General features: G+C 37.7%; 1 protein-coding gene across 3 annotated transcripts in view; it reads right to left on the minus strand.

Annotated features, from left to right (window-relative positions):
• LOC134680276 (voltage-dependent calcium channel subunit alpha-2/delta-3) overlaps positions 1-25,321 on the minus strand; it is a 123,751-nt gene that overhangs the window by 71,360 nt on the left and 27,070 nt on the right. For all 3 annotated transcript variants that reach the window (XM_063539372.1, XM_063539373.1, XM_063539374.1), the window contains exons 2-3: positions 19,200-19,281; positions 1,262-1,372 (exon numbers count right to left, since the gene is read on the minus strand). In XM_063539372.1, coding sequence (XP_063395442.1) covers positions 1,262-1,372; positions 19,200-19,281 — 193 coding nt within the window. The remainder of the gene's footprint in view (positions 1-1,261; positions 1,373-19,199; positions 19,282-25,321) is intronic.

Genomic DNA, 25,321 nt, shown 5'->3' on the forward strand with positions numbered 1-25,321 from the left:
AACAAAACATATTCATCATCATCATCATCATCTCAGCCTATATACGTCCCACTGCTGGGCACAGGCCTCCTTTCGAGCGCGAGAGGGCTTGGGCTATAGTCCCCACTCTAGCCCAATGCGGATTGGGGACTTTACATACACCTTTGAATTTCTTCGCAGATGTATGCAGGTTTCCTCACGATGTTTTCCTTCACCGAAAAGCGACTGGTCAAATGGTATCAAATGATATTTCGTACATAAGTTCCGAAAAACTCATTGGTACGAGCCGGGGTTTGAACCCGCGACCTCCGGATTGCAAGTCGCACGCTCTTACCGCTAGGCCACTAGCGCTCAAAACATATTATGTATTCGCATTATTTTGCTAAAACTGGGTTTTCCTACAAACGAAGTCTAACTGGATCGATTCTTCGCCATCCGATCATGATGTATGGAAAATAATTTCATATCAAACGTGAAAAAAAGATGTAAAGAACTGAAAGTATGACACTGTCTATGTCTACCTTTATTGGTAATCACGCTAAAATGTTGGCCAGTAACTGTGTGGCTGTAATGAAACTACATAATATCACAGAATAAATTGTAGTACTACCGTACGGAAAGGAAACTTCCTACAAAACCGAAGATTGACAGCGGTCGAATCATGCTGTCCTTCTTTAATATATGACAGTATCCCATACGGCTATTTAGGGTTGTCAAAATTCAAGCCATTATCTTATCTGTACTCGTGCACGCAAAGGGACGTCAAGTTGTGCAACCCAAAAATTGCTCTGAGCAATGCTGAGCCGGACGGAGCCAAGTTTGGCCGAAGGGAGGAGTGAGGCCCCTGATATTTTAATGTGTAAATTAGAGATGCAACGAATAGTTGTTTGGCCGGATACCGGATATTCGGCCTAAACATCGACCGGATATCCGGTATCCGGCTACCGAATATTCGAACTGAACTATACCTACATATAGGTTTTTCAGGTGCGCATTCTGCAGGTTTGACCTGTTTCCTAGTAAACGTTTGCGTGGACTCATTTCTAGGTACGAAATGAGTGCGCGTGCAAGTCAGTGGAATGATTAAATTGTTTTAAAATAATAGACAAGTACGTTTATGACCGTGTCTGTTTCTTAAATCCAATTGGTTTACTCCGAAATCAAGCAATGTTACTATCCGGTATCCAGCCGGATAAACAAATAATGGCCGGATAGGCCGGATACCGGCTAGAAACCGGATATCCGGTGCATCTCTAGTGTAAATACTGGTACGTCGACTTACCATGACGGCGTTGATTTTGAAGTCCATGTGGTTCTTGACCTCGGCGGCCAGCTCGCGCACCAGCAGCAGCCCGTCCTTGCGCGCCACCTCCACGTTGTACTCGTGGTATTTCTGCACAGACCAACATACATTTACTATAATAATACAGCACTATAGCTCGTTTTTTTAGCATTAGAAATTAGGTAAACAATCTTGATGTGTCTTTTAATTGAAAAAACACATTTTAAAAATAAGTTACGGCAAAAAAGTAACAATTATGAATCTAATACGATCATTTATATTCTTCTGCTTTCATAAATTGAATTTTTAAAAGCGTTTTTAATTAAAAGACATGTCTAGATCGCTTACCTTCTTGCAAGTTCTTTCTAATGCTAAAAAACAAACGAACTATAGAGTTAGACCAAGAAAAGTCTGCAGCGATTTGGATAGCCCACACAGTGCAAGTGTCATTTATGCGTCATAATTTCATAGAAGTTTGACGTTTAAAATAACACTTGCACTGCGCGGGCTTTCAAAATCGTTGCAGACTTTTCTTGGCGTAACTCTAGACTCTAGATGCGATACGGAGAGCGATTCAAACTTTATATAACATATTTTTAATACGAAACGTTATAGCAAGAGATAAACACGCGTATTCGGGAACGAGATAATCACAAGATCTAGAGACGATATAGAGATCAACTAGATTTACATTAGATATCGACTAGATGTGACTTGGATATCTAAGTCATAACTTGTCGAAATCGTTCAAGAGGACCTCCAGAATCGCGGAAACGTCAAATTTGACATATCTATCTTACAGATATCTTTATTAAATTATCCATATCGTAACTTGTTGAGGTCTAGTAGAGATCTAATTCATTTCCCGAATCGAGCCGAAAATATCGGAATAGGCCTCAGGAGGCGTATTCTGATTGGAATATAATCATCATGCATGTAATATGGTCATGAAGTTGATCTGCATTTATGCATTTATTATTTATTTAATCTTAATTCCACAATACATGAAGATACAAAAATGGCGGACTTAATGCCTTAAGGCATTCTCTACCAGTCAACCAATAAGTGATATTTTTGATTGAAGAAATGCCACTTTTGATTCAGACAGATCATATCCATAATAAATCTAGATTACATTTACCGGGAGTGGCCTATAATATGAGAAAAAAATTTAACTGTAGGCTGTACTCCTCATACTGACCAACATTTGTTCAGCGACTTTTAAAAATAACTTGTGGTTTGATTTTTAATACACTTTAAACTTTATTCTAAGACGTAATGTATCGCGAATTTTGTTACGTTTAAGGCGTGACAAGCAACGTCAATCACAATGATATGGCGTGGCGATGGCGTCCATTGAATATAATGTTTATTTTGTATGAAAAATAAAAGGTCTAAATACTTCATAAATTTTAAAAGTTGTTGAACAAAAGTGTCACCGTTTGAGGAGTACAAACTATGTTTTAAGTATTTGCTCGTGTTACAGGCCACACCCGGTATAACGTATAATACGTTACGTATTTATTAAATCATAATACGCCTCACGGCCTAACATAACACGACATACCCGCTACGTCGTAGGCCGTAGCACTACGAGATTACATTATGAGTGGAATTAAAAAGTTGTGTGTGTAGTGTAGGCGCTTATATTGTGTGCCCTTGGGGCCCGATTCGGATTATGAAATAGATATCTATTAGACATTTTTTAGACATCACCAATATGTTTAAGATCTAACCTGTCAAATTTGACATTTGCGTGAATCTGGAGATACTCTTGAACGATTTCCACAGGATATGACTTAGAGATCCAATTCACGTCTAATAGATATCTTACTCTATCTAACGTAAAAGTGACATTAGTTGCCCGAATTGCGCTGCAAAAGAGAACTAGTTGATATATAAACTATGACGTATCTAGAATGCATCTAGTACGTGTCGTCTTTTGTGAATATCTTGAAGTTCGAATACGGCAGTTGTACAGATTTTTATATACACAAGGCCGACACAAATTAACCATGATTAATAAATGCATATTTGAGGACTTTCTTACACACCGGTGAATGATTTAGCTCTAAACTATTAAGTAGGTATTAGAAGACGTTATTCATTGGTACCTACTTAAGTTCTATATGTATACAGTGACTTCATTAGACAAATACACAAGAAACAATCGGTGCGATTCGGGAAATGAATTAGAGATTAACTAGATACGATATAGTAAAGGTATGTGACGTCCTACGAGAAAAAGTACCTTATGCCGGTTGGTGCTTACGCTATTATTAACGCCGCTCCAATATAATTGCGGCCCTATGCGACGTAAGCGCCGGCCGCCATTAGGTATCTTTTTAGGGTTCCGTACCCAAAGGGTAAAACGGGACCCTATTACTAAGACTTCGCTGTCCGTCCGTCCGTCCGTCCGTCCGTCCGTCCGTCCGTCTGTCACCAGGCTGTATCTCACGAACCGTGATAGCTAGACAGCTGAAATTTTCACAGATGATGTATTTCTGTTGCCGCTATAACAACAAATACTAAAAACAGAATAAAATAAAGATTTAAATGGGGCTCCCATACAACAAACGTGATTTTTGACCAAAGTTAAGCAACGTCGGGAGGGGTCAGTACTTGGATGGGTGACCGTTTTTTTTTGCTTTTTCTTTTGTTTTTTTTTTTGCATTATGGTACGGAACCCTTCGTGCGCGAGTCCGACTCGTACTTGCCCGGTTTTTTCGTTGAACGTCATATCTTCACTATTTCATATCTAGTGAATCTCTAATTCATTTCCCGAATCGCGGTGCCAGCCGCCATAAGGTACCCTTTGCAGTGGAACGTCACATATCTTTACTATTTCATATCTAGTGAGTCTCTAATTCATTTCCCGAATCTAGCCTAACAGATGACAATCTTGCGTTGAATGATTACTTCAAACCGGAGTCTACTCGTAGTTGAGAATTATATCTGGTGACATTTATTCACTCCAATAAGCAAGACTCGGAGAAACGCGCTACAGATTTAGCAATAAACACGCACAAAGTCGCTGGCGATAATATTGCATGTTCATTATCGCAGCGAGCATCACAATAATATTTCAGAGCAAATAGACTAGGCCCCGTAATATCTGCGTAGAGCAGGCACGCGTTATTTATCGCTTCCACGAGCACAGATAAACATTGGCAGGCTTGTAGCGTTCGCATAATTTGCGAAAATGACAACAATCGTGTCGCATCGCGCTACATTACGCGCTGAGTTATTGGGCCCGGCGTCGCGGATTAAATAATAGTGCAGAGTTATGCCACTAATTACAAGACTGGTCCAGTGCGAGCCGGACTCGCGCACGAAGGGTTCTATTACGCAAAAAACGCCACAAAAGAAATCACGTTTGCTGTATGGGAGTCCCACTTAAATATTTATTTTATTTTGTATTTGTTGTTGTTGTTGTTATAGCGGCAACAGAAATACATCATCTGTGAAAATTTAAACTGCCTCGCTATCACGGTTTTTGAGTTACAGCCTGATGACAGAAAGACAGATGGACGGAGGGACAGTAGGACAGGCGGACAGCAGAGTCTTAGTAATGAGGTCCCGTTATTACCCTTTGGGTACGGAACCCTGAAAATTAATCTTATTCTACCGAATGAACCCTACGGAAGACGAGCGCCAGCTTTTACGCTGGCATTATGCTAATCGGGTTCATTTCGCGATGAACTCATAATTATTATATTTTTTGCCTATATGTGAATTATTAATATCAGGAATATCTACATATTTTTATTCTTATTGTATTCTCTACATAATTGTTACGACGCAATCGCTTTTAAGAGTAGGTTTATCCCATTTACCTCACGGTGATTGTAGGTAATGCTTGCTATCAATATTTTTTAAATATTGATATAATGAAAATGTATATTTATTACATCTTACGAAGACCAGTAGGTAACTGAACTAGAAGATGGAGAGAAAATAGTTTTATGCTCAGAATTTACTCGGTCTTCGTTAACAACACAAAGTTATTATTGTTGTTAAAACGATATCAATGAAAATTTCTGTTTCGTTTTAAGATCATGGTGTATCTGCTATGTCATCATTTATGTAATCTGCGCGAACATGGAGCCGCGATGCGGCCGAGACTTGTCAAATTTAAAAATGGAACGAACACGTCCAGAATTTGGCGGATGCTGCCTGCCAAATTATTATTTTGTGTTATTCGCCAGAGGCGCCCGCTCCGTGCTTCGTTGTTATTGAATTCTGGATTGTGCCCCGCGCTGCTTTTGTTGTGATATCAAATCTAACGAGATATACTTAGCAACGATAATAAAATATTTCATCCTTTTTTTGGGGATTGCGTGCATGTATTTCAACTTAACTGTTCCGTAATCATGTGGGTGTGTTTAAATGCGTCTAATGCTTACGCTTTGTTCAGCCTGACTCGAACTATACTCTGTATTTAAATCAAAGTAAACAAATAATTTGTACATTTTAGGGTAGGTATAATATTTATTGGTTAACCAACCAAATACAAATCCGCCTGGATCTGTCACTGAACGACCTGACTTTAACCTACATTATTTGATCGTATAATGTATTCATCTACCCTCAACTGGCTTAAGGAGCCATTTGAGGGTAGATTATGTTTACTTTTATTTAAATACCTAAAGATACAGACTATATATAGAGATGTGTTCAGAAATCTGAAATTACACCAGCTTCATTACAATAATGGTGCATCGCGCTTGTGCATATATACCGTATGGTACAGTCAAGGAATTTAAATTCCGACCCATTTCGTACTTTGTCACAGTGACAACCGTATGAGGTCTCTAGCGGCTTTCATACTGATTGTCACTGTGACAAAGTACGAAATGGGTCGGAATTTAAATTCCTTGACTGTACAATACGCAAGTATAGAATGACTACGCCTTCCTTTCTTTCGAAAAAAATTGTAAGAGTCGTTCACGACCAATCTGCAATAATCAGTAAACTTCGGGCCGAAAGAAATTACCGGATATGAAAATAAAATTATAGTAGGGCCCGGAAACATTTCACGGCAAAACAGCTGCCGTCCACTCAATAAAGTTCGCTTTAAGGGCACCTTCGACCGCGGGTGAAAAATAGCGACGCCAAGGCGAAGAGACGCCGGGCCCTGACTGCCGTATTCGAACTTCAAGATATTCACAAGAGACGACACGTACTAGATCCATTCTAGATACGTTATAGTTTAGATATCGACTAGTTCTCTTTTGCAGCGCAATTCGGGCAACCAATGTCACTTTTACGTTAGATAAAGTAAGATATCTATTAGATGTGAATTGGATCTCTAAGTCATATCCTGTAGAAATCGTTCAAGAGTATCTCCAGAATCGCGCAAATGTCAAATTTGACAGTTTAGATCTTAAACATATCGTTATTGTATCTTGGTGATGTCTAAAAGATATCCGAATCGGGCCCTGAGCCCACTCCGGCATATTGGGTACATTGTTCTGAATGAACGACACTTCAGACCCGCCCTAGACCCGGGTTAATCGATAGGCCACTCTATACTGGCTTGACCCTTATTGATAAAGTGATGTAAGTTAAATTCTGTAAGAAAGTCTTGTTTTTTATTACATTACTATGTTGTGTTATCTTTAGTTTGGAACTGATGCTAGATTGATCGCCGTTAAACGTAAGTCGCCGTTAAACGTAAGTCGCCGTTAAATGTAGTGTCGCCGTTAAAAGTGAGTTTGGCGAACCTAATATAAGTTTTAAATGTACCATACTTTTCTAAAAAAATTATTAAAAAAAAAGATAATTTAAGTTTTTTGCGTCCGGATTTTTGCACTTTGTTAGATCTCTCCCATCTGCATTATATGTTATTTATATTATATGTTATTAAAAAAATACCTAGTTTACCTAGTTTTCTCAGCCGCTCAGTTTTGGAGATAAATATTATTTAAAAATGAAATATATGCATGTAAGAGCGTGATTGGAATTAAAAACGCACTACCGGTCTACCTCGCACTGATGTTAGCTACTTAATTAACTAAGTAGCTAACATCAGTGCGAGGTAGACCGTTTAATAGACATTACGTCTAACTGAAGTAGGTATTTACCCAAGAAATACTTATAACCTTTATTACTGAATTAATGGACTTTTCCAAAGCAAACTTTGATTAATAAATCTCGGAAAGCGAAGATACTTACGGCGCGATTCGAACTTTAAGATATCGCGCCGTTAGACATTCACTAGATATGAAATAGTAAAGATATGTGACGTTCCACGGCAAAAGGTACCTTATAGCAGCTGGCGCTTACGCTTATTATTAACGCTGCTCCAATATTCAGTCGGGGTAATGGTACCTTTCGCCGTGGAACGTCACATATCTTTACTATATCTTATCTAGTGCATCTCTAATTCATTTCCCGAATCGCGCCGTAAGGTAATATTAAACGTATAAGAAAATCTTTATGTGGGTGGTTTAGAAAATATATTGGTATCGGCGTGGAGTAATCGTAGTGAAGCGAGGCGGGGGCTGCCAGCGGCTGGTCGTTGCATAACACGCGCCCGGGGCGCCGGTCGCGGCCGCGCGGGGACACATCGGCTAACAACGAACCTAAATTCAATTAAGGCTGTTAATTTAATCCGCTTTGTACGTCAACACCACCCTCACAAGATTAAACCTGTTCACAAATATGCCCTTATTTAATTACTTTGCCGGTATATGTAAGAAATTGCAAAAATAGGGCCAATATGGGCTATTGTTTCCCATAATTTTTCAAGTCATAATGTATTGTTTGTACGCATTATAGTTAGTCATAATTTGGTTTTTCTCAGTAAAGCGTAACTTTTCAGAATTGCAAAAAAACAAATGTTACCTAACCTAACCTATCTATAAGATAACCTTACGAAAATCCTGAAAATGACTTATGATCAGACGTCGTACATTTTCCAGCATTTTTGGTGCAGCGGAGTGGTGTTAATGGAATTGGTATAAATAATTTCAAGCCTAGTGATTAATTAGCGTTAATTACGTTAATATTAACCTTAATTTACCATTTCAGTTGAAATTATCTTTACCAATTTCGTTAACACCACTCTGCGGCACCCAAAATGCTGGAAAATGTACGATCATTGCTCATGATAATCTGACAATCATTACATTATGACATTTATGATTATGACTTTCAATAATTATGTCAAACAAGGGGATCCCGGCCAAAATATTACGAAAGTTATAGCTACAGTTGGGTAGGTACTTAGTTAAAATAGGAGTTGGAATAAACAAGGCCTGCGTTTGCGTATACGCGCTGTTTCTTGTCGGCGCCGGACAGGATTTGCCACTCGAGCCGCATTTGTGCCCGCTCTCCGCACAAGGGAACTCCATTTACTCGCAAAAAATATGCACGGAAAAGGGTAGCTCGGACACCCGCCCGGACCGCCTCGGAAATGCGATGTCAAAGGATATTTGTACAAAACTTCCGGTTGAATACTGCTTGTATTATGGCCGCGCATATACCAGTGCCTTGCATTTGCATAAAAAGATTCATATAAACAATTCCGTGGCGATATTCGGTAGGTATTTGGGGAAAAGGATGGCGAGAGACAAAATAAATAACAGGGTCTAATTCTATTAGGTAATGTAAACCGGTTTTTAATTGTATGGAAATTGGTATGTAACCGGGTATTAACCGAAATTTCAAATAGTTAAAAACTGATTTTCATTCCCTAAATTCTATCTAGTTATGCTTCAAACAACTTACCAACTAACGATAATTACTCTTAGGTACGGTCAGCCAAGAAAGTGGTCTACTACTTTTCGACTCTATCAATCAGATGATAGAGTCGAAAAGTGGTAGACCACTTTCTTGGCTGATTGCTACTATTCTACTTCCCAGTCTTTTGACAAAATACTGCTGGGCGCTAGTTTTAAATTCAAACTACATTTTTTTTTAATTTCATAGGTATTCACTTTTGAGAAACGAACTTGCTTGACAATGAAAGCGTACGTTATGATATGATACGTCAAACTGCCGTATTCGAACTTCAAGATATTCACAAGAGACGACACATACTAGATCCATTCTAGATACGTTATAGATTAGATATCAACTAGTTCTTTTGCAGCGCAATTCGGGCAACCAATGTCACTTTTACGTTAGATAGATGCCTGTATTCGGATTTCGAGATAATCACAAGATCTAGAGACGATCTAGAGATCAACTAGATCTACATTAGATATCGACTAGATATGACTTGGATATCTAAGTAATAACTTGTCGAAATCGTTCAAGAGGACCTCCAGAATCGCGGGAACGTCAAATTTGACATATCTATCTTTAAATTATCCATATCGTAACTTGTTGAAGTCTAGCAGAAATCAAATTCATTTTCCGAATCGAGCCGAGAGTAAGATATCTATTAGATGTGAATTGGATTTCTAAGTCATATCCTGTGGAAATCGTTCAAGAGTATCTCCAGAATCGCGCAAATGTCAAATTTCTTAGATCTTAAACATATCGTTATCGTATCTTGGTGATGTCTAAAAGATATCTAATAGATGTCTATTTCCAAATCTGAATCGGGCCCATAATCTACATATAATATAATTGAACACTAATTCTAAACATAAATTCACGCACGCAGGACCCCCGAAGGGCCCGAAACATGTCGCCGATAACGACTAAAAATTCAAGTGAATGAAACCGTTGTCGTCTAAACATGAATGCACACTATAAGAATTTATACATTAGGTATACAAAAGCAAATACAAATCCGCATGGAACGATTTGCTCAAGCTTTTAGCGTCATTTGAAAGTCCATTCGCCGGTAACAGTCAAGTCGGCGGCAACAGTTTGCATTTGCACCTGCCGCGACGCATTACGGATGACTCGCTTTGATTCCTCGATCGATAAACCATACTTGCGGGCTGTTTGAAGTGGGGCTCGGAGGGATAGGACCGCTCGACCTTTGATGCCGCCAGGTTGCGGTGAGTTCATCGAAACTTTCCCTTTATATTTCTATCTGTACCAGCTATTATTGTTTGATATTTTCTATTATGCTTTTGGTCGTTACAAATCGGAATACCCACTGACCTAAATAAACCTGAAATATTTTTATCTTGAATTCATGATTGCTTTTTGATTGACGGTTTGTTAATGTAGCGGCTTATGAAGGAAAAAATCGATGTAGCTGCGTTATTCCTTGATAAATTTCAAAATCAACAAGACGAAACCACTTCTACTACTACATTGTTTAATGAACATAACTATTAGGTATAATATACTATATTAGTGAGCATAATTTGTCTACGTAGATCCAACCTTATCGATTCCCAAAGATACTTTGGCAATAGGTCCAAGGGGGAAAAATTAACTTGCAATTTTCACCAAATAGATGAATAGTCTCGGTCTCGCTAAAGTAAAAGTACCTACGTCTTAAAGTGTCATCCTCGACAATTAAGAAATTCACTCCAGCACCTCCGAAACGCCCAACTTTTAATACCCAAGGCATTAATTAAAAATGTGTTACTAATGAAATTAAAGTATCCGAAGGCGCTCGCTCGCGGGCGGCTCCTTGGAATTTCATATTGTTGGATTCTGCACAGAGATTGAGCGCGCTCCGGACCGTTTTACTATCTTTAATCTTATTGCGTTTCATCTTTTCTTTGCTTTTATAATAATTTAACCTATACCAAAATTATCTATATCTTCTTCATCGCGTTATCCCGGCATTTTGAAGCCTGGGGTCTGCTTGACAACCAAAACACACACATCAAAACAAAATTATCTAGCATTATTTAATTAAATAAGGGGTTTTTTTAATTCGGAAACAACGGGTGCAGCCAAAGAGTGTCATTAATTCGTATGAGAATTGCTAAAATAACGTGTAATATTGAATTACTAAAAGAATAAAAAATCTCATAACATTCAACAGGCAGCATACAAAAATTGGGACACACAAGTCAACTAATTCTACACCTTCAAATAAATGTCATTTATGAACTAAGCAACCATAAAAGTACAAAAAGTTTCTCTTGGTTTAAATTAAAACTCTCCCGTTTCATTCAAATATATATCTTTATTTGAATCAATTAACTTAACACTAGTTACCGTTTATAACTATGTTGTATATACATTTTTTTACGTTCGATCCAAATAACTTCTCAGAAACTTTGTTATTGCATTTCGTTTAGACGTATTACATTCTAAAGAGTCGCTGATTGAATATCCTAATAGGTATGCACACTCAAATACTTTTCAATTGAAATACATTAACGAAGGTTCGTTTGAGAAGTTAGACGGGAGGAGGCTGCGGTGTTTTGTGCGGCCGGATGCGCCGCTAGCGCTGGACGCACCGAGTTTAACCTAATTCTGTTCTCTTCTGTGCTAGCATGAAGGCCGGAGTGCCTAGGACGCGTCTTTGTGCGCAACTAGGCCAAGGCAACGAGAGTAAGCTAGTACTCGTAAATTATGTTTGCAACTAGCTACGACATACACATACTATTAAAGTATTAAAACTCTTCAATATTCCGTAAAAGTTGCGTAAAACTTGTCAATATTCCGATCGCATTTTTAAAGGGCAGTTGCGCTTACCAATTAATATAGATACAGATATTAATGTACCTACTTATAGCACCTAACCAAATAGGTAAGCATTAATGAAACGAATACCTCGAAGCTTATTCCGATTATAATAACAAGGTATGAATTTGATGTGGCTTTATTATGGATATGATCTGTCAGCTGTCGACAGTATTATTATTATTTCAACCAGAAATATCACTTTCGCCAAGTTGCTGAAGTAATAAATATCTGAATACGCACTCTAACGTCTTGACAATAGAGACGCGTTCAGTTACTTTTGGGCAACTTGGCCACTCCGATATTAGCTAGGTTCTTTGTGACAATCAGCGTCACTTATCGCTCCACCGACTTCGCACCTTGCCAATATTTATCTGATGGCAACTACAGTACACTGTAACATAATAAAACCGGTGTATGCACGCTCGTGCTACACAGCGAGCTAGAACCGTGTTACCATTACTTTACACATTACTATCGGCTCGATTCGGGAAATGAATTAGAGACTCACTAGATATTAAATTGTAAAGATATGTGACGTTCCACTGCAAAAGGTCCCTTATGGCGGCTGGCACCGCGATTCGGGAAATGAATTAGATATTCACTAGGTGTGAAATAGTGAAGTTATATGACGTTCCACGGAAAAGGGTACCATAATGGCGGCCAGCGCTTACGTCGCATAACGCCGCAATAATATTGGAGCGGCGTTAATAATAGCGTAAGCGCCAAGTGCTATAAGGTACCTTTATTTATTTATTTATTTATTTATAGGTTCACCAACAGTTATTACATTGAAGCTTACATCTATACAAACAATGACAACATGCTGAATGTATAACTAATTACTGGTAAACACCACATGCAAATAATTAAAAAAAGCAAAGTCAACAACAGAGCCGGCACATTTAAACACCTTATTATTGTAGAATAAGGAGCAAAGCCCAACCATGATGTCAACTGGTTAAGTGAATAAACTAGATAAATATGGAATTAAAACTAAATATATTAATTACTAGTGAATAAATTTCTAATTTTGGTCAGAGAGTCAAAGTGAATATCGAATCTGTTGCTATATTTATTGATTAAATTGCTCAGGCGTGGTACCGGGGAGTTTGACCCTAACACAGTTCGGCGCTTAGGGCGAGACAGTGGTTTGATAGCAAAACGCGGTGTTCTTCTAGGCACTGAGAATCGAAAGCTACTCAAAAGTTGTGGACAATCTATGTTATTTCTTAAAAGCTTAGTGAGAAATTTTAAATCCAGTAGATCTCTACGGTTCTCAAGGGATAACATTTTAAAATGTTTTAACCTATCCTTATAAGAGAAAGATCTATTCGCAAGACCTACCGATCGAGACAAGTGCCACATAAATCTTTTTTGCAATCTTTCAATCCGAAGACAATGAGTTGCATAATGTGGTCGCCAGACGATACTACCATACTCTAAGTGACTGCGTACTAGACTATAATAGAGAAGTTTTTTGGTTTGTATCTTACGAAATACCTTTCCGTTTCTTATGACAAATCCTAACATACATGAAGCTTTTTTTACTATTGCATCGATGTGAGGAACGAACGTGAGTTTTGTGTCAAAAATAATTCCCAGGTCACGTATGGTTTGCACTTTAGGAAGACATTCGCCAGCAATATGATATGATGAAGAAACTGTATTGATTTTACGAGTAAAACTAATAGACGAGCATTTTTTGGCATTGAGAGACATACCATTTTCTGAACACCATTTGTTAAGTCTGTCAATGTCAGCCTGGAGAAGGACGACATCAGAAGGACAATTTACCACTCTAGCGAATTTGAGGTCGTCTGCATACATGAACGGGATGGAGTGATGAAGTTGGACGGGCAAATCATTTATAAATATATTGAATAATATAGGGCCAAGGTGGGAGCCTTGTGGAACGCCGGAAGGAATATTATAAGTCCGAGACGAAAAACCATTAATAACTACATAAAATGATCGGTTATGGAGATATGAGTCAATCCATTTTAGTAGGGGACCCGTAACGCCGTAGGAAGAAAGCTTCTGAATCAAGACCGTATGAGAAACTCGATCAAAGGCCTTACTAAAGTCAGTGTAGATAACATCGATCTGCTTATTAGTATCAACAGCCTTAGTGACATACTCAGAGAAGGAGACAAGATTGGTGGAAGTTGACCGTGAAGTGACGAAACCATGTTGGTGTTCGGTTATATACTGTTTGAAGTGACATTGAATAAAGGGACAAATAAGGGATTCAAAGATCTTGGCAAAAGTGCAAAGTATAGATATCGGTCTATAATTCTTTACTACACTAATATCATCGGCCTTGTGTATTGGGGTAACTTTAGCCCTTTTCCATATATCCGGAAAAATACCAGTTTCAAGCGATTCACGGTAAATAATATATAGCGGATAAGATAATGTTTTTGAACAATTAGATATAAAAAAAAAAAAAAAAACTTTACCCGTGGGACATCACACATCTTTACTATATCGTATCTAGTTAATCGCTAATTCATTTCCCGAATCGCGCCGTATATCAAGCGTGATACGGCCTTATTATTGAGATCAAATTTCAGGTTCTTGAATGCGCCCCGCGGTATCGGTAGTGGGTAGTGGGCGGCGGGCTAATATTGAATAAGTTCCGATGCGAAAGTTTCTCGGCGAAACATTATATTACTTTAGGGCTCACGATCTCCCGCAGAATTTAGATTGTTTTATAACTATATAAATAACGGAATATATCAATAATGTTTCTGTGATTGAATGTATTTTTCCTAGAACGATGACTTTATGTTAGGGGAAAATACAAAGACAATATTGGTAATGTAATAAAATACGAACGTAGGTATAATCTCACACGCATTAATGACATATTGGATTCAAGCAACAGAATAACGGGAGAGGCGTATAGAACGAATGATGGATGGCGGAAATCACACTCGCAGAATGGACGACAGTTCTAAATTTAAAATGTCGCTAAGTTTCATGTCTACACTAGTGTATCTTATGATATGGATCGGATTTGTTACTGTCAGTGTCAAAAGTGACGTTATGGTTTGAAGAAAATTTGTACAATACAATTTTTTCACGTATCTTAAAGTTCGAATCAGGCCGATAGTACAATTATGAAAACAGAATACCTAGTAGTCTTTCGAACCCTATTTTGTATAAGTATGGTTTCTATATTCCTTCTTTATTATTGCTATTTTAATAATAAAAGTTAGTTATTGCAAATTCAGACAGGATAAAAAAACTTTTATCGTGACTTTATTAGAAACTTAGCTTTGTGTGGCTCGGTTTGCTAACCGCATATTAAAAGCCATTCGTGTCGAGCTACAAAAAATAAACTGTGACTCGCACTTTTTGGCATTGGCCGCGAGGCTAGGCATATTCCATTTTAAACTCTCTTGTCAATCTGACAAGCTGTCACTGTTAGGTTATCCACTCTATATTCTAAAATGCGTTTTTGTATTACAATACGTCAACTTACTGTGAATAAGCATTTCATTAAAGACGCTTTTCAGTTTTTACGTAGTGTGTGTAATTACTTTAAAAATGATAAATCAAATGATGAATAAAATGATGAAGGTGTGATATGACAAAAAGTATCAGTGAATTTCACTCGCACCAACACATAAGGGCAATGGAGACGGATTCACCTACGGAGTCTATAATTCAAAAATTTAAATTCACTAAACTCAGTAGCAGCTTAATACGTATCGAAATTTGGGAAGAGGTGCGAATAGAAAAAATAATCCACGGGGAAAAATAGTATGTAGGTAATAGGTAGATAAGAAATCCAAAAATTGACATTGCCATTGTGAGTTTCATAGCTATAATTTATAGCCATGATATAAATAAAATAAATACGGGAGGAGAATCGGCCTCTTGTATTTAAAAAGAGGTCTCACGTGCTACGAGCCCATGTCTATATCGTAGCAATGCTACAAAGATTTTCATCAAATATTCTACGTTGGGCACTTTATTTAGATTTTGGCATTCTTTTCCTATTCAGCGCTAATCACGACACGCGGCCCTATTAAGTGACGTATCTTAAAATTTGAATCGGGCAGTCATTTTGTCTCTACGAAGCATTTTCGCTACATACTAAAATAGAAAACAACGGGTTGCACTCTCGAAGTGCCGGCAGAACTGAAAACTCAATGACATTGTAACAGTTTTTAGATCAGGTCACGTGTCCGTCTTACGAATTTTCAATCTGTCGAATCTGTCGGTCACGTGACCTGTCGCGAGTTTAACATTTTTTCCCCATCACAAAAAGTGCACAGCGCCGCTAAAGAAGTTTCACTTCAAAAAAAAAATTAAAATCATATTGACATTTTAAAGTGTTTCTGAATCGGCAGCACCTGAACGTGACCTACTTATTGAATAAACGCCTCTGAATGTTCTCATAAGATGGTAACCCAAAGCGATAAATCATATAATAAATTACAGACATTTAAGAGATTGCAAGAGCAATCGAATTAAGATAATAACTCGAAATCCTCCTTGAGTTTCCACAGCATCAACCCCTATTATTGTTTACGCGACGGGAGTTAAGTTAATAAAAGAGAATGACGGGAGGTTTGACGTGCCCAACTTTGTCACTACTAGTGATGAGCAACTTATAGGTTTCTATAGAGAAATTTAAACTTATATGTACTTACATAAATTCCATCTAGAAAGCGAGACAATTTTTAAGTTAATGTTTTGTTATTTGCACCTTTAGGTTGGACATACATATTGAGATACAAGATGCAACTACTGGTTGCAAGTCGATAACAAACTAAGAAGTGAATAAGCACATAACAAGATATCATTCGGTGAAGGAAAACATCGTGAGGAAACCTGCATACATCTGCGAAGAAATTCAAAGGTACGAGTATATGTGAAGTCCCCAATCCGCATTGGGCTAGCGTGGGGACTATATAGCCCAAGCCCTCTCGCGCTCGAGAGGAGGCCTGTGCCCAGCAGTGGGACGTATATAGGCTGAGATGATGATGATGATGATGAAGATATCATTCTAAAAGTTCTAATGCTATTTAAATAGCATGTTAAGCTTTCAATGAAACATTGTCTAAATGTAACAAGAGTTGTTTTCGCCTGACTTCATATGACATTTCCGCTTCTGATTGTAGTCAGAAAAGTTTTCAACATTTAGTAGGAGTGAAGGAAGACGAATTTTCAGATCTTACTCTGCTCTCGCGAGTTTATGTTTTTTTGTACTTAAAGTATATTAATGTTAAAAATCTCATGAATGTGAAATTTTTTTAGAAACATTTTTTTAACTTAATCACACTATCATTTGAAATATGTATTTCCCAGGTAGTGAAATATATGAAATGTTTTACAAATTTCCCATCACTAGTCACAACGTAGCCACTTTGTGGGCTCACATTAGTTGCGGCGCTAGACGGAACTCGCGCCTTTATTGCCCCCTTTATGTGTTACTGAACTTTTACGTCTTGAAAATTTACGTTATAAATTTTATGTGACATTGATGATGATTTGATTACGGGTGCGATTAATCGCCGACTTTCGGTGTTCAATTAATTATTGTAATCGTGTTTCGACGGTGGCGAGCGGCTGCGACGATTCGAACACGCAAAGTTACATTCAAATGTAAAACCGAAAACGACTGAAGTAACAAGGCTGCATTATATTGTTGCTGGTTGCTAATGACACGTCACATCACGTGTACTATTTATTACTTACCTAGTTGTACCTACTAAAAATGTTAAACTAGTTATATATTTTTTTTTTTTTGAAATGTTATGTCGTTGTTCTCGATTTTTAGGGTACCGTACCCAAAGGGTTAAACGGGACCCTATTACTAAGACTCCGCTGTCCATCTGTCTGTCTATCTGTCACTAGGCTGTATCTCATGAACCGTGATAGCAAGGCAGTTGAAATTGTCACAGATGATGTATTTTTGTTGCTGACTTGCCGTTATAACAACAAATACTAAAAACAGTATTAATATTTAAGTGGGACTTCCTCCCATACGACAAACGTGATTATTTTTGCCGTTTTTGTATAATGGTACGGAACCCCTCGTGTGCGAGTCCGACTCACACTTAGCCGGTTTTTTGGTAGATTTTTTTTTACAAAATAAGTAAAGTATTTAATTAACTGTGCCTCTTCCATAACAAGCATCCTTCCGCAATTCACACTGTGAAAAAGCTTGCTCGGGCATTTCCTAACACCTCACGGGTAGTATTTCACTGGCCCCGTGTTTGTGCGGTCCGGTCCGGTCGGACGCGCCGGCACAACGGGCCGACCTACTTGCGCCGGGCCGTGCGGCGCAGCGCGCTTTGTTCGCGGCCACGGCGAAAACTGTTGGTGTATTCCAATTTTGAAAGTACGATCTTGTCTGTTTAGTTCGAGTTGCCTCAAAACGTTAGCACGAATATATGTAAAAGATATGTTTACATTTTTCGACTTATTACAAAGGAGTAAGGTGCAAAAGTGTAAACATATATTTGACGTCGACCGTACAAGTTCAGCTAGATGTACTGAGATAATTGTACACTAACATTAAACTAATTTTACGGTTTAAATTAACTTGTTTTTTGTCACTCGCGCGACATGTTTCGGAGAGTCTAGGTCTCCTTTCTCGAGCACTAACAGTGCGAGCAGCGTTCACGACGACCGGCCCGTATGGCACGCTGCGCACGCTGAAAGAATCGGTTGAAGGTGTCAGTCCATTTCCAATGACAGCTGCATTACTGTTCATTTTACTATGGAAATTGACAATGACAGCGACGCGTTCAGTACCGGTAGTGCAGCTGCGGTTAGAAATGGAATGTTACCATTATGAGGTCTTGCTTGTGCTGTCGTTGTGCCTACAATAATGACGTGTTTGGGTTTCGGCCACCTAACACTTGTAGCGATGTCGCGCGAGTGATTAAAAACACGTGAGTTTAAACCGTAAAATTAGTTTAATGCAATGAGATAAGTGTCAAATCATAATCATTTTTTTTTTAATTAGAGTGAGCACCTTACTGTCAGCAGCGCAATTGTACCAACCCACCAAAAACATGTAAATACTTCTTTATTAACTCAGTCTCGACAGCCCTTTGTCACCAGAGGCATATGTTACCTTGCACTGCTGCTTCAAACGTGCTTCCTTGGCACGAGGACCAGAGGCCTGGCGAAGCGATTGTCCGCTGGCCACCGGCAGTACGTAGAGTTGGTAGCTGCACCATACTGGGAAAACGAAGTGGAACGTAGCGCTTGACTACGGTCCAACGACCGGGGGCCTTTCTGTCCCCCGTGCAAGATAATGACTCTAGGCTCAATCTGAGTTTGACATTCAAAAGTATGTACCTAACTAAGAAGAAAATATTACACTATATCTAGTTGCGGCGTCTAATATACTTACGTTTTGTATTTGATTCATTTTAGTGAAGTGCCTTCCGAATTCCCATAAATCCACGCCGAATTTCAACGCCCAGTTTTTGACTCTGAAACAAGAAATAATCGCCATTATAAAATGGGAAACATGATACAATTCTGACATTCAGCTTCCTCGATAAAGGTGTTTTATTGCAAAAAGTCAACCCTCCTGAAGCTTTGAAATGTGATATCAATTATCCATATAACGGGCAAAAGGATGTGAGGAAGCGATACGAAGGCCGTAAAGGAATCTGTTTAAACATTTCTCATAATTCTGTGACGGGGAAGTAAATGTGATTGGGGAAGCAGGTTAAGCATTTTTTCCGGTTCGGTGGGCACCCCTTATTTCATCTAAACGTTCTGAAGTACGCCTGACAAATATAAATGTATAGCCATCATTGTGATAGGATGAGTCCAGATTTAATTAACGTTTCAAATAATAGGCTGGGGTCGTGCGATTCAAAATGTTTTTATTAATTTTCAGTGTCTTGTTGGATCCTTTATGGATTTTAATAAATTGTTAGCAACATGTGTTAAATATTCCTAATATAAAATATTGCCAAAAAGTTGTCATTATAAATGTGATATAATTAATTATGTGAATAAGAAATAATATTATATGCGCTCACACAGATTAAGTTACCTACTTGTTTTAGTGAAAGCACCCTTCTGTGAACCAGTAGGTATCATTCTAATTTAATACCTTTACGTAAATTGTATATTTTTGTGGTTTCTTGACTTGTATTTTCACTCCTATTCTTGTTTTATTCCGGGATTCTCAATAGTCCCCGAATGGTGAATATTTCTCCTTGAAAGGTAGGCAAAGAACTTGAGAATGCGAATATTTACACAAGTGAATAAGCGTTGCTTGATGTTTGCGTTCTTTAAAAGATAGACTGTCGTATTTGAACTTCAAGATATTCACAAGAGACGACACGTACTAGATCCATTCTAGATACGTTATAGTTTAGATATCAACTAGTTCTCTTTGCAGCGCAATTCGGGCAACCAATGTCACTTTTACGTTAGATAGAGTAAGATATCCATTAGATGTGAATTGGATCTCTAAGTCATATCCTGTGGAAATCGCTCAAGAGTATCTCCAGAATCGCGCAAATGTCAAATTTGACAGGTTAGATCTTAAACATATCGTTATCGTATCTTGGTGATGTCTAAAAGATATCTACTAGATGTCTATTTCAAAATCCGAATCGGGCCCAGAGACCATCCTTGGCATTTTTCTTCAGAGCCACATGTTTACGTCTAACTTTTTCTTCTTTATGACCATTGATGCATTAAATTGATTAAAACTTTTGACATTATAAATTCGTTAAAACAAAATCATGTGTTGACCGAAAAATCGTTTTAGTTTGAGTGCATTCGTGTTTTTTATCTACATCTAATGCAGTCTTAATATGATAGATATACTTAGGTAATAATAGTGGTGGGTACCCCGGTAGCTACCTAGATCTAGACTAATAAATACATGAAATCTTAGCATGCAATATTAACATCTAGTAAAGATTTTTTTTAGTATAAGCGGAGGCACAATTATATATGTTTTAATCCAATGAGTTTTTTTGTAGAAAAAATACACCAAAATGTAGTTTTTAATAAGGACATGTATTTCAGTAATAAGTATGAGTAATTAAAACTGTTAAACCTGTGTTTAATTAACAAGCTTTGTTTTCTTTTAAATTCAGAACAAGGGACAACACAATAAAATCCAGCACGCAACGACTAAATTGTCAGAAGTTCTTCCTTTAAGATTTCCTTATTTGAAATTTCAAGTGGTTCCACAATGTCCTCATTAGCAATCACGGAATGTTTCGTGGGCATTGTTCGTGAGAGTTCGGCCGTCACCGCCAGGAGTTCGAAATTTAAAATAATTTAAAATGTGTCTGTTGGACGGCAGGTGCGCGCAAGCGGCTGTCGCGGTGTCGCTGAGCCGCGCCTAAATGGAGACACTTTAGGAGAACGGCTTCTAAGATTGTTATGGCTAGATCGAAGCGAGTCTAATTTGTTCAGCTAGGTACGTGCCTGAAGCTTCTTACTCCCTTATTCATAAAACTTAGCAACCTCTTAAAAACGTCTCTTAAATTTTGTCTCCTTACAACAAAGTATTAGGTACCTACTTAAGTAGTATCTTTAGGTATTTACATAAATAAAAGTAAACAATATCTACCGTCATATGGCTCCTTAAGCCGGTTGAGGGTAGAGTACACTAGCCTACACTATCAACAATGTAGGCTAAAGTCAGGTCGTTCAGTGACAGATCCAGGCGGTTTTGTATTTGGTTGGTTTGGCTGGTTGGTCCAGCATAAAGATACAGAGTGTACAAAATAATCCTTACAGACATTTGATGCTACCTTTAATGTTGTGTTATTGTATTTGGTAGTAAATTATATGTCCATACAAAACGTGAGTATATTAATTAACATTAGTGTGAGGGCGTCCACAGAGTTTGTAGCAAACGTGTCAGAGAATTAGTAATACTTAATGGTTATCACTTATCATATCACCGACGTCCATGTGATTACCGAGTATTTGAGGTAGTAATTTGTAATATCAAACACCCTATTATTATAGAACAGTCAACAACAAGGTGGTCTACAGTATCTACATAATTATAAGGTAAAGGGAAGCATCAAACATTCCTGAAGAAGATATCTATGAAAATAATATAGATAAGTATTATAAATATATACCATCACGCTCCGCGATTGTTGAGCCATTTACAGCCGTATTCGAACAATGAGATACCTCAAATACTAGATATTGAAACGATATGGATTGGATATGTCAGTGTCAAAATAGACGTTTCTTCAAACAAAAACGTCACTTTTGACACTTGTTTCAATATCTGGTATTTGACGTATCTCATTGTTCGAATACGGCTGTTAGGTTTCTAATTAATTGTTGAATACTTAAGCTATGGAGTGTCCGATAAGCTAAAACTCTAAATAGCATAACAATCACCGAGCGTGATTGTACATATTATAATTTCTGTTCCTGTGTGTTTATGTAAACTCGCCAGAACGTCGAGAAAAGTCTTGAAATAAGTGCTCGCTTTAAAAAAATCTGTTATTGACTTCATATGTTATTGTTAGGATTAGGACTCCAAGCTAGAAAGAAAAACTTGTTTTAACACCAAATGAAAATTATTAATCTCTAGCAAGACTACAAGAGTAATGGCGTCTCATACAATAAAAATAACACCTACATTTGTTTTTATTTATAATCTATACTCTTTACTTTTTTGTTGACATTAACAGTTATTAGTGTCAGTGCATCTCGGTCGCACTAATTTTTTTATGCAAGCACGATAAATATAGAATATCATATAACTATTAAATCAATAACACCGTTTTTAAATCCGAATACGCTTCTTGCCATATCCCACAGACGGCTCGATTCGGAAAATGAATTAGATCTCTACTAGACCTCAGCAAATTACGATATGGATAATTTAAAGATATTTGTAAGATAGATATGTCAAATTTGACGTTTCCGCGAGTCTGGAGGTCCTCTTGAACGATTTCGACAAGTTATGACTTAGATATCCAAGTCACGTCTAGTCGATATCTAATGTAAATCTAGTTGATCTCTATATCGTCTCTAGATCTTGTGATTATCTCGATTCCCGAATACGCGTGCTAGTGTATATTTTTTGTACAGTACCGGGTCGTACCGGGAATCTACTCGGCGGGTAAAGCGAAAAAACGTTGGGGTCGGCTACGAGGGTAGTGCTACGAAAACGTTGACAATGCGTTAATGCTACGCCGTAGCTCGTAGCGGGAACTCCCGTCAGATGATCAGTGTTGGGAACGCCAAGTACATCGTATACTATTTTAGTACAAGACAATAATACAAGATCCATAGCTAGGTAGATAGAGAGTAGTATCGTAGTGTAGTAGTAGTAGTAGTAGTAGTAAGTAGTAATAGTAATAAATAGTAGTAGCATCATCCTAGTACGATTACGAATCATGCATAGCAGGAAGTTATAGAAGACCAAAATTTAACATTGTGTTTATTTTTCGTTTTGTTTCTATTCAAATTATTTGACGCAAAAGCGTTTAATCACCCATGCATAGGTAATATGGCCATTCGGCGCGAGTGAATTAGAGATTAACGAGATACGATATAGTAAAGAGTAAAGATATGTGACGTCCCACGGATAAAGGTACCTTATGCCGGTTGGCGCTTACGTTTATTAACGTCGCTCCAATATTATTGCGGCGCTATGCGACGTAAGTGCCAGCCGCCATAAGGTACCTTTAACCGTGGAACGTCACATAACTTTACTATTTCATATCTAGTGAATCTCTAATTAATTTGCCGTGGAACGTCACATATCTTTACTATTTCATATCTAGTGAATCTCTTATTCATTTCCCGAATCGAGCCGACTTTCACTTAAAAAGTGTACCATTTACATTTTTTCGAAAATCCTTCAACTTTTGGGTTATGTCTACTCAGAATCACGAGAACTATCGATTTAAAGATAAAAAAATGTATCACAGAAAAAAATGACAGTTTTGTAACACATTTTCACATACATATTATATGGACCGTTACAAAACTGACACCCAAAATTTGTATGAAATATAGGTATTGCCCACATTCCAAATCATATCAATTACGCCGTATTATATTTCTATTATACCATTATCCGTATGATTGTGTGCAATACGTGTTTATGTTGGAGTAATCGGTTTAGAGCGGGACCGGTTCGTGAACAATGATCTTTTATTTCGTGAACCGATTTGCGTTCCACTTGAATTCCTACGGGTGCTCGAGTCTCAGATTAAAACTAAACTTTATAATTCGGAAACTTAATCACGTGAGGATATATATATATGTATGTAAAAAGTTTCTAAAGAATCTTGATTGACAGTTGAGAGTATAATATATACTTAGATACTTACCTAATTTACATAAAAAATATTACGCGGAGGGTTGGTCGGTTTAGCCGTTTTTGAGTTGGTGCAAATGTTATTTATTCTTAGTAAAAGGTTGTACGCCTGATTTTTTGTGACAGACGGGCAAATATAGAATTGTACATGGTCCGCTAGCCCTTAATTGGCTGGTTTTGTATTTTATTGTTGTTATAGCGGCAACAGAAATACATCATCTGTGAAAATTTCAACTGTCTCGGTTCGTGAGATACAGCCTGGTGACAGACAGACGGACGGACGGACGGACGGACGGACGGACGGACGGACGGACGGACAGCGAAGCCTTAGTAATAGGGTCCCGTTTTACCCTTTGGGTACGGAACCCTAAAAAAGGCATGAAATATATGCTTTGGCGGTTAGCATATTTTCGAGCGCCATTTGCGCACTAAATGGTTTATTATATACCGCCAAAAGGGGCGAATAGGGATTTCGGGGTTAATAAGGGTAAAATCCGGGAATGAAATTTACCTAATAATTTTCTAACATAGCTTGACAGATTTGGAAAATTATTTTATTTTTTAATTTAATCGGGATGTCAAGACCCTAGAAAAAATGAGCGAACTCGTCAAATATTTATTGTAGAAAAACAGATAGTGATTTGTATCCTAGTTTTTATTCACGTGTATTTGCTTTTTTAGTGAAATGATACAACTGATGAACACCATGATATGATGGCATTTCAAACTGTTTTGTGAAGATGTTTCGTGTTATACTATAGTTCGTTTTTTAGCATTAGAAAGAACTTGCAAGAAGGTAAGCGATCTTGACAAGTCTTTAAATTGAAAAATGCCTTTTAAAAATCAGTAACTATTACTTACGAAAGTAGAAGAATATAAATGATCGTATTAGATTCATAATTGTTACATATTTGCCGTGACTTATTTTTTAAACGTGTTTTTCAATAAAAAGACACATCAAGATTGTTTATCTTATTTCTAATGCTAAAAAAAACGAAGTATATAATAATACTTAATTAAAAAGTTGTTTATATAGTCTCCCTCGTCGCTTTCGATAACGGCGACCCTAAATAAACATTATGTCTGGCTAGGCCGAACTTCCTCGTAAATACTCTATTACAAGTGCCTAAACCTAATACGAGTATTACTCAATAATTGCCACTTGACTCGGCGAATGCAGCCAAGTATCGAGT

This window comes from Cydia fagiglandana, chromosome 3 (genome assembly GCF_963556715.1).
Source record: "Cydia fagiglandana chromosome 3, ilCydFagi1.1, whole genome shotgun sequence".
Taxonomy (NCBI): Eukaryota; Metazoa; Arthropoda; class Insecta; order Lepidoptera; family Tortricidae; genus Cydia; species Cydia fagiglandana.